The 18,195-nt window shown below is 40.1% G+C and overlaps 2 protein-coding genes across 2 annotated transcripts; one reads left to right on the top strand and one right to left on the bottom strand.

Annotated features, from left to right (window-relative positions):
* Window positions 1–2,477: 2,477 nt before the first annotated feature.
* LOC128209194 (uncharacterized) lies at window positions 2,478–7,552 on the bottom strand. The gene is made up of 2 exons (XM_052913119.1): window positions 7,465–7,552; window positions 2,478–5,238 (listed from the first exon to the last, which is right to left on the bottom strand). The coding sequence occupies exons 1-2, from the start codon at window positions 7,516–7,518 to the stop codon at window positions 3,631–3,633; spliced, it is 1,662 nt and encodes a 553-aa protein (XP_052769079.1). The 5' UTR covers window positions 7,519–7,552; the 3' UTR covers window positions 2,478–3,630.
* A 952-nt stretch (window positions 7,553–8,504) lies between these two features.
* On the top strand, window positions 8,505–10,058 carry LOC128208339 (uncharacterized). The gene is made up of 2 exons (XM_052911897.1): window positions 8,505–8,650; window positions 8,810–10,058. The coding sequence occupies exons 1-2, from the start codon at window positions 8,505–8,507 to the stop codon at window positions 10,056–10,058; spliced, it is 1,395 nt and encodes a 464-aa protein (XP_052767857.1).
* Window positions 10,059–18,195: the final 8,137 nt, after the last annotated feature.

Genomic DNA, 18,195 nt, shown 5'->3' with positions numbered 1-18,195 from the left:
ATATTTTGTCATTAAACAGGTCTTAAAATGGTACAGAAACATCATTGATCACAATTAAAAGTATATCGCACTTTATCTGGAATTGTTCCCTTTCCCTACAATATTGGCATATACGTAGGAGGATATTTAAGCAACGTCTAAATATGGAGGATCAGCAAATGTTTGCGGACATTGAGGAACTACTACTTAGTATTTATGTATTTCAATTATTTAGTTGCGGTTTCGATTTAATACAATTTCTAACATGCATATCAATTAGCGGATTACACACAGATATGACGAACGTCTGCTAGTTATTCAATTGTTCACAAGTGTGCGTATTGACCTATCACGGGTGTTATTACTGACACGTCTAAGAGAGCAACCATGCTGTTTTATCATAAAGGACATAAATGTTAATATAAAAAAATAATATTGATTGACTATTCATATCCTGCTATGACTATCTAGAAGGCAGGAAGAAAATACAAATATTTACCTTTTAAAGCAAATATTTACCTTTCATGAAAATCTGTTGAAAGTTAAATTTAATTCCTTATTCCAAAAAAGCGTTTTACGTATCTACAATTTTAACATGAATATCTAGATACATATGCAGTGACATGAATACATTTTGTTCATCATTTGCCTTTGTTTTAAAACCCTAGAACTCTGATGGTGTATATACTTATATTTGAATTAGAGTCGGAAATCGAATTTCATTTTATATAAATATGTATGGTGTGTTCTGAAGATGAAAATACGTTTTCGTATTAACTAGTTTATATATAATTGTCTAATACAGGGATATATGACGTTTATTGCGACTGAAATTCTGCTATGCTTTATTGTTGAGGTTTTCCTCCTACGCAATCACCAGTAATGACACACCAGGGGAGTGTACAGGAATAATGTGAGAGAACGTTTGTGCCTTTTGTATCAAAATGTCATTGTATGAAACAGACCTTTTCATGAAGTTTCATTCCTCTGTCGTTTCAGTCAAGAGGAAACAGAGATATTAATTGTCTATATACATGAATACTTTTCCACAGCTATGTGTTCCATTAATTTTCCTGAAAGTTCTACTGTTTTGACTTGATCGTTAACTGTATTAGCAAGAACGGCAATGAGCATTACAAAGTTAGGAGAGCTGTTTCATTTTGTTAAATGTCCATATAGATATTCATATTTTTGTGGGATTTGAGCAATATATATTTCTGCCGCAGTTTAAAATTGACCCTTAAACCCACGATATCCAGTAAGAACCCACTTTTGTTTGAATAAGGGTATTTAGCAATTGTATACCCTGCTTCACATATTCATTTGTTTTATTTATATTCCATTAAAAAGCTTGTATATCGGTATTGTTGTGAATGAAGCGTTTGCAAAACCTAGCTCACATTCTGTATACTTAATGTGTAATGAAGATAGTACAGCTGTTTTAACCATGATAACATTGGAATGGATACAACTTCACAGTTTGAATAATATTGTATGATATAAGTATTGAAACGTGTGTTGTACTTTCGAATGTCATCTTAACATTTGTTGAATTAATTTGATATTCGTTCATGATAAATTTAAATATATGTACATACAGATTTTTGAAGTCATCATAATGAAATAAGACATGTACATACAAATAGTTACGTTAACATTTTATTGTAAACAGACCAAACTATTTTTTATGTAAAGCATCGCAGTAACGCGAATGTTTTTGAAACATGACTTAAATGATCCAGATGAAGTTCACAAGCATACCAAGTGTAAGTTACTTGGATATAAGCATCTAATGTAATTGAACAAAATCTGATATTCAGCTCAAGGTCACCACGACCTTGACCTACTGACGCCAAATAGTAACGGTATTGGTAATGTTACAGGGACCTCTAAAATTACGAAGTTTAGGTCGAAGCGTTGTTCAATGTATAATAAGAAAGTGCGTAGTTTCAACATACGGTCACATGGACCTTGACCTTTGACCCACTGATCTAAAAATACAACAGGGTCCATATGCTGGTCATGACCAACCTGTCTACATAGTTGTGTGTCCTTTGGCCATAGCGTTCTTTAAATATTGATCGGAAAACGATGTTCAGCTTAAGGTCACCACCAACTTCAACTTAGATACACTAACCTCAAAATTAATATTTTCATCTGCTGGTCATGACCACTACTGAGCAATATTATCAACTACCAAGTTTGAGGTCACTGAGCCATCGCGTTCTTCAGATATTTAATGTAGACCGATTTTTAACTGAAGGTCACCACGAACTTGATCTCAGATACTGTAATTATAACAATTATAAACTTTAGATTTAGTTACGAGTTAAGTGTGACACGAGCTTTTGATATATACACTTCCAGTTAATAAGGGTAACGATAATAAAAACAGAAACATAAATGAGAAAAGAACTTAAAGGTAATTATAACAAGTTTAATGGTAATTATTATAAAAAAACAACACATTTATGATATTTAAAATTCACATAATTGTATACTTAACAATTAGCAAGAATATAATGGTCTGAATAGACAAACTTTACTGTATTGGGGGGAATATTAGAAGTACAACAGAAGCATCTTAAGTAAATTATAAAAAAAATCGATTCATTATAAATAAAAATGAAATATTTTCGAAATCATACTAGAACTTCAAAATGCTTTAACTGATTTAGCATAGAAATCAGAGTAATATTCATTTATTTAACTAAATTTAACTAGAAATATCCTATATGTTTAAAGTCCCATTCCCAGTATCTTTAACTAATGTAAACTTATCGAAATGCATGTTATCTAATTGGCTTCTCTAACCTTTTTGACATTTCGTAAACACCAGTTTATCACAATAACAAACATCCCATAAATCCTAAAGTGAAGTGTTAACTAAAGCGCACGATGTCACAATGAAATGTGGATATCACGTTATTTGCTTTATTGCAAAATAATACCATATCGCTTTAAATACTAATCATTTTCATACTTTAACTCGGAAATATTGATTTGAATAGTTATTTAACCACTAATCATACTTACACTAGTTCACAAAATAGTTCAATTGAAAGCTAAAATTAATATGAAGAAAATGGAGGAAATAAGACAATGATACAGCCATAGGTATTGCATGTTATTTATTGTTATTGGATGTTCAAGTTAACTTATTTTTTAAAAATCAGATTATTTGAAATGAGCAAAACATTCTCCGAAACTTATATCTGAGCTTTGATTAATCAAGTCATTATGTTAGTATATCAAGCTTAAAAATGTAGCCTATGAGGATGTGAACAAGTTATTAAATACCCATTAAATGTGTACAAAATTTTGTAATAACAGTATAAGACACGTTTGTTCTATCCTGTTGTTTCTTTTTTCTTTAATCAGTTCATACAATTGTTTGTTCATAAAGATTGATTTAATCAAATTTTTAATCAATAGTTTTATTCTACAATGATATTGTTGGCTGGCCAATTTTTACGTCCCTTTCGTCAATAATGCACAAACATCAACCAAACAAAGAATTTATGGAAACAAATAGCGTGATGGATTGATAGAGTCAAAATAATATGTACCAAATACTCCAAATCAAATGAATGACTTTATACGAAAAACACAGTCCAATCAACTTTTGTGACGTTTCGTTGTATATATATACTACCAGAAAATTTGCTTTTTACTTTTCCTTTCGTGTGGCTTTCTGCCATGCACCTGGTCATTCAGGAAGTATCGGCTCGATAGTTTCTCTAACAAAGTTCTTATGAATCTTTCAAGACTTTTAAAACATTGGTCATATATCAACAGCAACTTTGTATCAATATCGGACAATAATTGTCGCAATCTTTCCACGATAGCTTTCGGCTTTACAATGTGTTCAAAGCCGTTTCTTAATTTGAAACTGGATCGTCTCATTAAACTATATAAACGGTCGCATATTGAGACCAACCCAATGTAAACATCTTCCGAATACTTTCGAGCTAAAACTAGAGGGCCAAAACAACACAATAGCCATGTCAGTACAGTCACAATCATCCCCAATATCGCGGCAATCACGCCTCTCACAAACCCGGATACAAAGTAAAGAACGAACAAGTAGGGAAAAGAAGCAATTGTCAAACCTACCAAGTGACTCTTATTGTTGCGACCCCATTCTCCAAATGCTGCTACAATGACGTGTGGGTTCTTTGGTATGCGATAGTTCAAGATCTTGGTTTCTATTAAAGCAAATACCATCGCTGAAACACCTAAGCATACAAAAATGATGTCTGACAAAACTATAATGGTATACGAAATAACTGTGTCCCATGCATTGAGACATATCTCAGCGAAATGATCTAGAAACGGGTGCAATAATTCTGCATCTTTGGAAAGGCCATCACAGACAATTTCAACAAGGCCTAAGAAGTTTAGCAACCCCATACAAACAATGGCCATTACTAGTTTGCATATGTAAACAAAATTCGTAAGAAAAATAAACAATAATTCTATGTATGCATAGATAATAGTCCTTTTCCCCGCATACATTTCAATTTTGTGAAATATACTACTGGTATCCGACTGACAAGAGTCTTTCCCTTTTACAAAGGTATCTTCGGAACTGCACTTTGGACTTTGGACCTTTGATGGTGTATCTTCAACCCATATAAAATGAAGCACCGTTTCTTCTTTTCCATTATCGCTCAAAAGTGTTTCTTTGCCATTGGGTTGATCGTCAGTTTGTACTGAACCGTCATGTTCATTATTTACTTTAACAATACCACTTTCCTTTGTTGCTTCTTCTTTGTTCGCGGCACTCACTGTTCCCTTCAATTGTTCGTGGCCTTCTGGTGAAAAGTCTTCATTAAGGTTTATATCAACGACTGCTCGACATTGTGTATTAACTTCAGTCTTTCCAAATACCACAGTTAGATCAGTATCTGTCTGTGCTTCCTTAGTTGGATGTATTGGTTCATTCACAATATTTTTGGACGTTATATCACTTGCTTGTGAATTTCTCGAATAACGTGAATCAACATTGTATGTAGTTTCATCCTTAGTGCTTTGAGAATTTTCTAATAAAACAAAGTCTTTGGTCGTAACTTCATTATGTACAGTGTTACTATCACTAGAATCGCTGACGCTTCTATTATCATCAAACACGTTGTCTTTTGTTGGTGCATTGTTTTCAAGACTAAAGTTGACATCTGTTTCGCCTCCATGAGTTGATTGCCAGAAAAAATACCAAAGTACCAAAACGATGACAGCAAGAATAGCAAATGTACGGGCCTGAAAACATAAATATTTTTAGATGATATTCTGAGTAACTACATAAATGGCTTCATTCTGGTACTACTAGTAATACTATTTATTTAAATGTGTTGAACGTGACATGGTGGTTGGTCTAATCAAAAATATAAAATATAACTTGTTTTGCATGTTTCAAAAAATATTTTGCATGGGAATTTTCTTATCGGAGCTTAAACAGGCCGATTGCAAGGTGGGTGCATATGGTAGAACACAACCATGCACTAATTTAGGAAAGCATGGGATTTTGCATTAATACTTGTCATGTGATTGAATTCGGAGAAAAGGGGGGGTTAGTGACATAATCCGATATTGCCTCAATGGGGAGATTGCATATCAACTCTAGCATTTAAATAGTTAGACATATATCTTCCGCTTGATATTATGCGGTTTCATAGTATTTTGGTATCAAACGAATACATTTAATGTACTTAATATACATGTAATCCAATATGGTCTCCATATTAGACTTTTTGCCAATATTAACACATACACAGTTAACTAAAAGTAAAATAGTCACTTGTAAACTGTGTGTTGGTAATGTATGCTAAATAGATACATATGTAGTTTAAAACGAATTGCTGCACGAAAATTCGATCTTAACTAAAATGATATTGGAACATTATGGATTTAAATATATTTTTTATATTTAACATACCCTCACAAGATCATGTTCTGGATAAGATAATGTTGAACGCCAGCAGTATCTCTTGCGATATCAACATTATCATCAGCTATAAGTTCTAATCTTTTTACATCTAAATCAGTGGGTAAAAGGTGGGTGGGGTAAATGCTTGAAACATGAGCTACCTTACATATACAATCTATCAAAACTCGTGAATCGTTAGTATTGTTTATTCCATGTACTTATAAAACATATGGATACCTCAAAGTTTAACTTTTTCAAAATCTTTAATAATTATTTTTTAATAATTAGATGTTCCAACGGGTGGGTGAAGTACGTAAATTCAAATTAAATACCATAATTTAGAGAATCGGACTATGCACATACTTGTTTTTTTACAATAAGCTCTGAACATTTCAATGGTTATCAACATTCGGAACTCCTCGGCCATATTTTTCAAAAACAACCTCGGATGTATTTGGACGGTTTACATACTCAAAAAGTGGTACCTTTAAGTACGCTGCAAGTAGATCGCGTAGTAATTTTATTTACCAGTTAAACTTTGTGACTTAACTCTTGGGATTCTTAATTATGTTTGCAATTATACACTTCTCTGGCAATCAATTTAAACTTAGATCAATAAATACAACTCTAAAACATTACATTTAATTAATGATATAATTCAAAATTTTACGAACTACTTCAACTGATGTACCTGCATACATCCGAGGTTGTTTTCGATAAAATGGCCGAGGAGCTCCGAATGTGGTTATCAAGTGCCATATTTTTGATACGCTCTAACAGTTGTTATTTAAACCATACACTTCTGACTTGAACACGTAAACTTAAACAATGCTTATCTAGTTTGTCATTTTACTGCCTGTATACAATGTCAATCAATGCTAGGTGTAAACTTAAACAAAGCCGTGATATTGCTGAATACGTACAATATTCGTTTTAAAAAAAACACCTTAAATATTCGACCTTCTGTAAAATAACTTCGTCGAATAGTTGTTTGTACATCATGGCGTTAAGCATAATATGACATGTATAATGTCAAAGAATCATTATGTGTTCGTGATGGCATTCTTACCAATTATTCTTGATAGTGTTCATCCTCTGTCACCATACTGTTTCCAATAGGGCAACATTAGTGCGTTTTAAACATACTTATATTTATACATTAAACAAGCAACAATACTGTACTTCATACCTTATTAATGTAATACAACGTTTATGTTTTTTGCACTTTCTACGTGCATACACGTGACAAATATTTAAATAAATGTGTTTAGACGATGTATTTATATATTAGACTCAACAAATGTCCGATCTGTTCTAATGGAATATATGACAAAACCACTTACTAGTTGCAAAATTAAATGTCTAAAATCCCTGTGTTATAGTTTAATGGCCTTAAAAACGTAGTTTCGGAATCATCCATTGTTATCAATAAACAATATAATAAATAGATACTATTAAACAGGATATTTTAAACCAATTAGAATATTGCGTCAATAACTTTGGCCCCTAATCAAACATTGAAATATGTTTTAAATGAATTAATGTATGAATTTTCTTACCATTTTCAAACCAAATATTTTCCTACACAAGTGTTTTTTATGCAAACGGCTCATAACATCAGTTATGCACTTTCGATATCAATTCCATGTTATCAAGGAATGATTTGACTGTGTTTATAAAACGATAAATAACACACAGAGGTTCGTTTGTGTAAAATGTGGTTGGGTAATTGTAAGTCATTTTTATGAGACAGGTAAAATCAAATCGAAACATTGTGACTTTGTGTGTCTCTCGTTAAGTATCTGATGGTGTTAAAGTGTCAGTTAGGCCATATCAGTGTGCCTCTCATTTAGTGTCAGTTAGGCCCAAACAGCTAGTGTACCATTCATTTAGTGTCAGTAAGGCCCCATCAGTGTGCCTCTCGTTAAGTGTCAGTAAGGCCCCAACAGTGTGCCTCTCGTTTACTGTCAGTAAGACTCCAACAGTGTGTATCTCATTTAATGTCAGTTAGGCCCCAACAGATTGTGTGCCTCTCATTTAGTGTCAGTAAGGCCCCATCAGTGTGCCTCTCATTAAGTGTCAGTAAGGCCCCAACAGTGTGTCTCTCATTTAGTGTCAGTTAGGACCCAACAGTGTGCCTTTCGTTTCGTGTCAGTAAGGCCCCAACAGTGTGTATCTCGTTTAGTGTCAGTAAGGCCCCAACAGTGTGTATCTCGTTTAGTGTCAGTAAGGCCCCAACAGTGTGTATCTCGATTAGTGTCAATAAGGCCACAACAGAGTGTATCTCGATTAGTGTCAATAAGGCCCCAACAGTGTGCCTCTCGTTTGGTGTCAACAAGCCCCAACAGTGTGCCTCTTGTTAAGTGTCAGTAAGGCCCCAACAGTGTGTATCTCGATTAGTGTCAGTAAGGCCCCAACAGTGTGTATATCGTTAAGTGTCAGTTAGGACCCAACACTGTGTATCTCGATTAGTATCATTAAGGCCCCAACAGTGTGCCTCTCGTTTGGTGTCAGTTAGGCCCCAACAGTGTGTATCTCGATTAGTGTCAGTAAGGCCCCAACAGTGTGTATCTCGATTAGTGTCAGTAAGGCCCCAACAATGAGTATCTCGTTTAGTGTCAGTAAGGCCCCAACAGTGTGTATCTCGTTAATTGTCAGTAAGGCCCCAACAGTGTGCCTCTCGTTTGGTGTCAGTAAGGACCCAACAGTGTGTATCTCGATTAGTGTCAGTAAGGCTCCAACAGTGTGTGTCTCGATTAGTGTCAGTAAAGCCCCAACGGTGTGTATCTCGTTAAGTGTCAGTAAGGCCCCAACATTGTGTATCTCGTTAAGTGTCAGTTAGGACCCAACAGTGTGTATCTCGTTAAGTGTCAGTTAGGACCCAAAAGTGTGTATCTCGTTAAGTGTCAGTAAGGCCCTAACAGTGTGTATCTCGATTAGTGTCAATAAGGACCCAACAGTGTGTATCTCGTTTGGTGTCAGTAAGGACCCAGCAGTGTGCCTCTCGTTTAGTGTCAATAAGGACCCAACAGTGTGTATCTCGTTTGGTGTCAGTAAGGACCCAGCAGTGTGCCTCTCGTTTAGTGTCAGTAAGGCCCCAACAGTGTGCCTCTCGTTAAGTGTCAGTAAGGCTCCAACAGTGTGTCTCTCGTTTAGTGTCAGTAAGGCCCCAACAGTGTGCCTCTCGATTAGTGTCAATAAGGCCCCAACAGTGTGTATCTCGTTAAGTGTCAGTAAGGTCCCAACAGTGTGTATCTCGTTTGGTGTCAATAAGGCCCCAACAGTGTGCCTCTCGTTTAGTGTCAGTAAGGCCCCAACAGTGTGTATCTCGTTAAGTGTCAGTAAGGCCCCAACAGTGTGTATCTCGTTAAGTGTCAGTAAAGCCCCAACAGTGTGTATCTCGTTAAGTGTCAGTAAGGCTCCAACAGTGTGCCTCTCGTTAAGTGTCAGTAAAGCCCCAACAGTGTGTATCTCGTTAAGTGTCAGTAAGGCTCCAAAAGTGTGTCTCTCGTTTAGTGTTAGTCACGCCCCAACAGTGTGTATCTCGTTAAGTGTCAGTAAGGCCCCAACAGTGTGCCTCTCGTTAAGTGTCAGTAAAGCCCCAACAGTGTGTATCTCATTAAGTGTCAGTAAGGCTCCAAAAGTGTGTCTCTCGTTTAGTGTTAGTCACGCCCCAACAGTGTGTATCTCGTTAAGTGTCAGTAAGGCCCCAACAGTGTGTATCTCGTTTAGTGTCAGTAAGGCCCCAACAGTGTGTATCTCGTTTAGTGTCAGTAAGGCCCCAACAGTGTGCCTCTCGTTTGGTGTTAGTCACGCCCAAACAGTGTGCCTTTCGTTTAGTGTCAGAAAGGCCCCAACAGTGTGCCTCTCGTTTAGTGTCAGTAAGGCCCCAACAGTGTGTATCTCGTTTAGTGTCAGTAATGCCCCAAGAGTGTGCCTCTCGTCGGGTGTCAGTAAGGCCCCAACAGTGTGTATCTCGTTTAGTTTCAGTAAGGCACCAACAGTGTGCCTCTCGTTTGGTGTCAATAAGGCCCCAACAGTGTGCCTCTCGTTAAGTGTCAGTAAGGCCCCAACAGTGTGCCTTTCGTTTAGTGTCAGTAAGGCTCCAACAGTGTGTCTCTCGATTAGTGTCAGTAAGGCCCCAACAGTGTGACTCTCTTTTGGTGTCAATAAGGCCCCAACAGTGTGACTCTCGTTTGGTGTCAGTAAGACCCCAACAGTGTGTATCTCGTTTAGTGTTAGTCACGCCCCAACAGTGTGTATCTCGCTAAGTGTCAGTAAGGCCCCAACAGTGTGCCTCTCGTTCAGTAAGGCCCCAACAGTGTGCCTCTCGTTAAGTGTCAGTAAGGTCCCAACAGTGTGCCTTTCGTTTCGTGTCAGTAAGGCTCCAACAGTGTGTATCTCGTTTAGTGTCAGTAAGGCCCCAACAGTGTGTATCTCGATTAGTGTCAATAAGGCCACAACAGTGTGTATCTCGATTAGTGTCAGTAAGGCCCCAACAATGTGCCTCTCGTTTGGTGTCAATAAGCCCCAACAGTTTGCCTCTTGTTTGGTGTCAATAAGCCCCAACAGTGTGCCTCTCGTTAAGTGTCAGTAAGGCTCCAACAGTGTGACTCTCTTTTGGTGTCAATAAGGCCACAACAGTGTGACTCTCGTTAAGTGTCAGTAAGGCCCCAACAGTTTGTATCTCGATTAGTGTCAGTAAGGCCCCAACAGTGTGTATATCGTTAAGTGTCAGTAAGGTCCCAACAGTATGCCTCTTGTTAAGTGTCAGTAAGGCCCCAACAGTGTGTATATCGTTAATTGTCAGTAAGGCCCCAACAGTATGCCTCTCGTTAAGTGTCAGTAAGGCCCCAACAGTGTGTATATCGTTAAGTGTCAGTAACAGTGCTCCAGCTAAGCATAATTAGCGTGGCGGGGCGCCCCGCTGCCCTTTTATGGCGTCCTGCTGCCTTTTCAAACGCCCCGCTGTGCCCTTTTCATTGACAGAGCCGCCTTTGATGATAAATAAAACAAATAAATCGCCCATTTGTGTCATCAAAGCGACATTGACCTCGCCAAAATTTTAACACATTGTAAATCTGTCAATCAGCGAGTATTTGGCCACTGTCCCATTAGTCAAAACATCGCAATTAGCCATAGGGTAATCCCCTAATCCGATAATTGGGCCGTGTCATCCAATTACCAAAACATCGCCGGTAGGCGGAGCTATTGAAAGTTAACCAATCAGAATGTACATTGAGAAGAACCTGATAATATGATATACGTTCATTAAAATGAGATAGAAAAGGCGACATAATTATGAAAAATCGTGTCAAGCATTGATGAAGTTAAAAAGTAATTGATATATGTATTGAACAAACAATGCCAGACATTTTAAACATTGATGTTTTTGAAGCAGACGGTCATAGCCATCTCGGGCCATCGGCAAGGTGGCGCTAAGAAAATCAATAACATGACGTATCACCAAATATTTAATTGGTTTTCGTGAAATGTTCATGATAAAAAATTGATTTGTAAACACAAAAACATATTATTTTTTTTGCTTTATGTGGAGTTTTAATACTTACAGTATTTTTCTCCTGTTTACGATGTCAAAAATATCGGCGAGATCGCCATTTTGTCAGAACAATTTTCCGAGTTAATTTCTCAACCTCCCATTATGTATTGGTAAAGTTTTCATCAAGGACAGTGATTTAAATGTCATTTGGTTCTTAAATGTCAGCATATTTAAAATTATTTAGCCAGAGACAAGTAAATAACAGCATAGCTGAATGTGACATTCGTACCCTATCCCGAACGTACCAAAATAAGATTCGTCCCCCTACTATATTGACAGGTCATTTATTAGTCATTTTGATTGTTTCAAATCCTTAGCTGTCTTGGTTTTTGTTTCATTTTAAGATGCTATTTGGAGATAAACTATGTGACATTGACAAATACACTTTTGCTGAGCCAAAAATGATACATTTTTTATGAACATTTTATATAGTTATAGCAATCAGTTTGAATGTGAATATAAACTATATAAACTGAGGTGTGTGTTATGGCATAGTTTTTGTATCAGGTGTTACGAAAGTATCACTTCTCCTTAAAGTCTCCCCACTTCTCCCTAAATTGACTGAAGGGAGAAGTCACTTCTCCCAAAGTTTTCAGCCTAGTGAGAGTAGGCTGAAAACTGGGAGAAGTGACTTCTCCCATTCATAACACTGTTGTTGAAAGAGTTGCGCATTGATATGCCATAGATTAAACTGCGAATAAAGCATGATTCTTTACTTCTATTTAAATCACAGTTTGTTACCAATTTTGATATTACTGCACATATAGTCAGGTTATGTTTCAGAAATTAGTATGAAAATAATAAATATACAGAAGTATGACTTAATAACTACATCTTTGGATATCATAACAATTAGTAATGAAAGTAGAGCTCTAGTACCAAAATATCAAAATATTGAACTTTGCAAGTGCCCCATTTAGGCTCATTAAAAGCGCATTACAAGTGCCTTTTTGGACCAAGCACCCTGCCCTTTTCAAATCCTGGCTGGAGCACTGAGTAAGGCCCCAACAGTGTGTATATCGTAAAGTGTCAGTAAGGCCCCAACAGTGTGCCTCTTGTTAAGTGTCAGTTAGGACCCAACACTGTGTATCTCGATTAGTGTCATAAAGGCCCCAACAGCGTGCCTCTCGATTGGTGTCAGTTAGGCCCCAACAGTGTGTATCTCGATTAGTGTCCGTAAGGCCCCAACAGTGTGTATCTCGATTAGTGTCAGTAAGGCCCCAACAATGAGTATCTCGTTTAGTGTCAGTAAGGCCCCAACAGTGTGTATCTCGTTAATTGTTCGTAAGGCCCCAACAGTGTGCCTCTCGTTTGGTGTCAGTAAGGACCCAACAGTGTGTATCTCGATTAGTGTCAGTAAGGTTCCAACAGTGTGTATCTCGATTAGTGTCAGTAAGGCCCCAACGGTGTGTATCTCGTTAAGTGTCAGTAAGGCCCCAACGGTGTGTATCTCGTTAAGTGTCAGTTAGGACCCAACAGTGTGTATCTCGTTAAGTGTCAGTAAGGCCCTAAGAGTGTGTATCTCGATTAGTGTCAATAAGGACCCAACAGTGTGTATCTCGTTTGGTGTCAGTAAGGCCCCAACAGTGTGCCTCTCGATTAGTGTCAATAAGGCCCCAACAGTGTGTATCTCGATTAGTGTCAGTAAGGTCCCAACAGTGTGTATCTCGTTTGGTGTCAATAAGGCCCCAACAGTGTGCCTCTCGTTTAGTGTCAGTAAGGCCCCAACAGTGTGTATCTCGTTAAGTGTCAGTAAGGCCCCAACAGTGTGTATCTCGTTTAGTGTCAGTAAGGCCCCAACAGTGTGTATCTCGTTTAGTGTCAGTAAGGCCCCAACAGTGTGCCTCTCGTTTGGTGTTAGTCACGCCCCAACAGTGTGCCTTTCGTTTAGTGTCAGTAAGGCCCCAACAGTGTGCCTCTCGTTTAGTGTCATTAAGGCCCCAACAGTGTGTATCTCGATTAGTGTCAGTAATGCCCCAAGAGTGTGCCTCTCGTTTGGTGTCAGTAAGGCCCCAACAGTGTGCCTCTCGTTAAGTGTCAGTAAGGCCCCAACAGTGTGTATCTCGTTTAGTGTCAGTAAGGACCCAACAGTGTGCCTCTCGTTTAGTGTCAGTAAGGCCCCAACAGTGTGTATCTCGTTAAGTGTCAGTAAGGCCCCAACAGTGTGACTCTCGTTTGGTGTCAGTAAGGCCCCAACAGTGTGTTTCTCGTTTAGAGTCAGTAAGGCACCAACAGTGTGCCTCTCGTTTGGTGTCAATAAGGCCCCAACAGTGTGCCTCTCGTTAAGTGTCAATAAGGCCCCAACAGTGTGTATCTCGTTAAGTGTCAGTAAGGACCCAACAGTGTGCCTCTCGTTTAGTGTCAGTAAGGCCCCAACAGTGTGTATCTCGTTAAGTGTCAGTAAGGCCCCAACAGTGTGACTCTCGTTTGGTGTCAGTAAGGCCCCAACAGTGTGCCTCTCGTTTGGTGTCATTAAGGCCACAACAGTGTGCCTCTCATTTAGTGTCATTTAGGACCCAACAGTGTGTATCTCGTTTAGTGTCAGTAAGGCCCCAACAGTGTGTATCTCGATAAGTGTCAGTTTGGACCCAACAGTTTGCCTCTCGATTAGTGTCAGTAAGGCCCCAACAGTGTGTATCTCGTTTAGTGTCAGTAAGGCCCCAACAGTGTGCCTCTCATTTAGTGTCAGTTAGGACCAAACAGTGTGTATCTCGATTAGTGTCAGTAAGGCCCCAACAGTGTGCCTCTCGATTAGTGTCAGTAAGGCCCCAACAGTGTGTCTCTCGTTTAGTGTCAGTAAGACCCGAACAGTGTGGCTCTCATTTAGTGTCAGTTAGGACCCAACAGTTTGTATCTCTTTAAATGTCAGTAAGGCCCCAACAGTGTGTATCTCGATTAGTGTCAGTAAGGTCCCAACAGTGTGCCTCTCGTTTGGTGTCAATAAGGCCCCAACAGTGTGCCTCTCGTTTTGTGTCAGTAAGGCCCCAACACTGTGCCTCTCGTTTATTGTCAGTAAGGCTCCAACAGTGTGTCTCTCGTTAAGTGTCAGTAAGGCTCCAACAGTGTGTCTCTCGATTAGTGTCAATAAAGCCCCAACAGTGTGACTCTCGTTTAGTATCAGTAAGGCCCCAACAGTGTGTCTCTCGTTTAGTGTTAGTCACACCCCAACAGTGTGTCTCTTGTTTAGTGTCAGTTAGGACCCAACAGTGTGTATCTCGTTAAGTGTCAGTAAGGCCCCAACAGTATGCCTCTAGTTTAGTGTCAGTCACACCCCAACAGTGTGTCTCTCGTTTAGTGTCAGTAAGGCCCCAACAGTGTGTATCTCGATTAGTGTCCGTAAGGCCCCAACAGTGTGTATCTCGATTAGTGTCAGTAAGGCCCCAACAATGAGTATCTCGTTTAGTGTCAGTAAGGCCCCAACAGTGTGTATCTCGTTAATTGTCCGTAAGGCCCCAACAGTGTGCCTCTCGTTTCGTGTCAGTAAGGACCCAACAGTGTGTATCTCGATTAGTGTCAGTAAGGTTCCAACAGTGTGTATCTCGATTAGTGTCAGTAAGGCCCCAACGGTGTGTATCTCGTTAAGTGTCAGTAAGGCCCCAACGGTGTGTATCTCGTTAAGTGTCAGTTAGGACCCAACAGTGTTTATCTCGTTAAGTGTCAGTTAGGACCCAACAGTGTGTATCTCGTTAAGTGTCAGTAAGGCCCTAAGAGTGTGTATCTCGATTAGTGTCAATAAGGACCCAACAGTGTGTATCTCGTTTGGTGTCAGTAAGGCCCCAACAATGTGCCTCTCGATTAGTGTCAATAAGGCCCCAACAGTGTGTATCTCGTTAAGTGTCAGTAAGGCCCCAACAGTGTGCCTCTCGATTAGTGTCAATAAGGCCCCAACAGTGTGTATCTCGTTAAGTGTCAGTAAGGTCCCAACAGTGTGTATCTCGTTTGGTGTCAATAAGGCCCCAACAGTGTGCCTCTCGTTTAGTGTCAGTAAGGCCCCAACAGTGTGTATCTCGTTAAGTGTCAGTAAGGCCCCAATAGTGTGTATCTCGTTTAGTGTCAGTAAGGCCCCAACAGTGTGTATCTCGTTTAGTGTCAGTAAGGCCCCAACAGTGTGCCTCTCGTTTGGTGTTAGTCACGCCCCAACAGTGTGCCTTTCGTTTAGTGTCAGTAAGGCCCCAACAGTGTGCCTCTCGTTTAGTGTCAGTAAGGCCCCAACAGTGTGTATCTCGATTAGTGTCAGTAATGCCCCAAGAGTGTGCCTCTCGTTTGGTGTCAGTAAGGCCCCAACAGTGTGCCTCTCGTTAAGTGTCAGTAAGGCCCCAACAGTGTGTATCTCGTTTAGTGTCAGTAAGGACCCAACAGTGTGCCTCTCGTTTAGTGTCAGTAAGGCCCCAACAGTGTGTATCTCGTTAAGTGTCAGTAAGGCCCCAACAGTGTGACTCTCGTTTGGTGTCAGTAAGGCCCCAACAGTGTGTTTCTCGTTTAGAGTCAGTAAGGCACCAACAGTGTGCCTCTCGTTTGGTGTCAATAAGGCCCCAACAGTGTGCCTCTCGTTAAGTGTCAATAAGGCCCCAACAGTGTGTATCTCGTTTAGTGTCAGTAAGGACCCAACAGTGTGCCTCTCGTTTGTGTCAGTAAGGCCCCAACAGTGTGTATCTCGTTAAGTGTCAGTAAGGCCCCAACAGTGTGTATCTCGTTTAGTGTCAGTAAGGCCCCAACAGTGTGTATCTCGATAAGTGTCAGTTTGGACCCAACAGTTTGCCTCTCGATTAGTGTCAGTAAGGCCCCAACAGTGTGTATCTCGTTTAGTGTCAGTAAGGCCCCAACAGTGTGCCTCTCATTTAGTGTCAGTTAGGACCAAACAGTGTGTATCTCGATTAGTGTCAGTAAGGCCCCAACAGTGTGCCTCTCGATTAGTGTCAGTAAGGCCCCAACAGTGTGTCTCTCGTTTAGTGTCAGTAAGACCCGAACAGTGTGGCTCTCATTTAGTGTCAGTTAGGACCCAACAGTTTGTATCTCTTTAAATGTCAGTAAGGCCCCAACAGTGTGTATCTCGATTAGTGTCAGTAAGGTCCCAACAGTGTGCCTCTCGTTTGGTGTCAATAAGGCCCCAACAGTGTGCCTCTCGTTTTGTGTCAGTAAGGCCCCAACACTGTGCCTCTCGTTTATTGTCAGTAAGGCTCCAACAGTGTGTCTCTCGTTAAGTGTCAGTAAGGCTCCAACAGTGTGTCTCTCGATTAGTGTCAATAAAGCCCCAACAGTGTGACTCTCGTTTAGTATCAGTAAGGCCCCAACAGTGTGTTTCTCGTTTAGTGTTAGTCACACCCCAACAGTGTGTCTCTTGTTTAGTGTCAGTTAGGACCCAACAGTGTGTATCTCGTTAAGTGTCAGTAAGGCCCCAACAGTATGCCTCTAGTTTAGTGTCAGTCACACCCCAACAGTGTGTCTCTCGTTTAGTGTCAGTAAGGCCCCAACAGTATGCCTCTAGTTTAGTGTCAGTCACACCCCAACAGTATGTCTCTCGTTTAGTGTTGGTCACGCCCCAACAGTGTGTCTCTCGTTTAGTTTCGTCACGCCCAAACAGTATGCCTCCCGTTCAGTGTCAATGACGCCCCAACGTGTGTCACTCGTTTAGTGTCAATGACGCCCCAACGATGTGCCTCCCGTTTAGTGTCAATGACGCCCCAACAATGTGCCTCTCGTTTTGTGTCATTGAACCCCCAACGATGTGACTCTTGTTTAGTGTCAATGACGCCTCAACAATATGTGTCTTGTTTAGTGTCAGTGACGCATCAACAGTGTGTCTACCGTTTATTGTCATTTAGGACCCAACAGTCTACCTCCCGTTTAGTGTCAATGACGCCCCAACAATGTGCCTCTCGTTTTGTGTCAATGAAGCCCCAACGATGTGACTCTTGTTTAGTGTCAATGACGCCTCAACAATATTTGTCTTGTTTAGTGTCAGTGACGCATCAACAGTGTGTCTACCGTTTATTGTCATTTAGGACCCAACAGTGTGCCTCTCGTTTAGTGTCAATGACGTCCCATCAATGTGCCTCCCGTTTAGTGTCAATGACGCCCCAGCAATGTGCCTCTCGTTTTGTGTCAATGACACCCCAACATGTGTCTCTCGTTTAGTGTCAATGACGCCCAAACAGTGTGACTCTTGTTTAGTGTCAATGACGCCCCAACATGTGTCTCTCGTTTAGTGTCAATGACGCCCAAACGGTATGCCTCTCGTTTAGTGTCATTGACGCCCCAACAGTGTGTCTCTCGTTTAGTGTCAATGACGTCCCAACAGTTGTTTCCCGTTTTGTGTCAGTAACGCCCCAACAGTATGCCTCTCGTTTAGTGTCAATGACGTCCCAACAGTGTGTCTCTCGTTTAGTGTCAATGACGCCCAAACGGTATGCCTCTCGTTTAGTGTCATTGACGCCCCAACAGTGTGTCTCTCGTTTAGTGTCAATGACGTCCCAACAGTGTGTCTCTCGTTTTGTGTCAGTAACGCTCAATCAGTATGCCTCTCGTTTAGTGTCAATGACGTCCCAACAGTGTGTCTCTCGTTTAGTGTCAATGACGTCTTAACAGTGTGTCTCTCGTTTAGTGTCAATGACGCCCAAACGGTATGCCTCTCGTTTAGTGCCATTGACGCCCCAACAGTGTGTCTCTCGTTTAGTGTCAATGACGTCCCAACAGTGTGTCTCTCGTTTTGTGTCAGTAACGCCCCAACAGT

Source organism: Mya arenaria, chromosome 11 (genome assembly GCF_026914265.1).
Source record: "Mya arenaria isolate MELC-2E11 chromosome 11, ASM2691426v1".
In the NCBI taxonomy this organism is placed as follows: domain Eukaryota; kingdom Metazoa; phylum Mollusca; class Bivalvia; order Myida; family Myidae; genus Mya; species Mya arenaria.
Note: the sequence above shows the minus strand (reverse complement) of the source record. Positions and strands in the feature narration are given on the sequence as shown.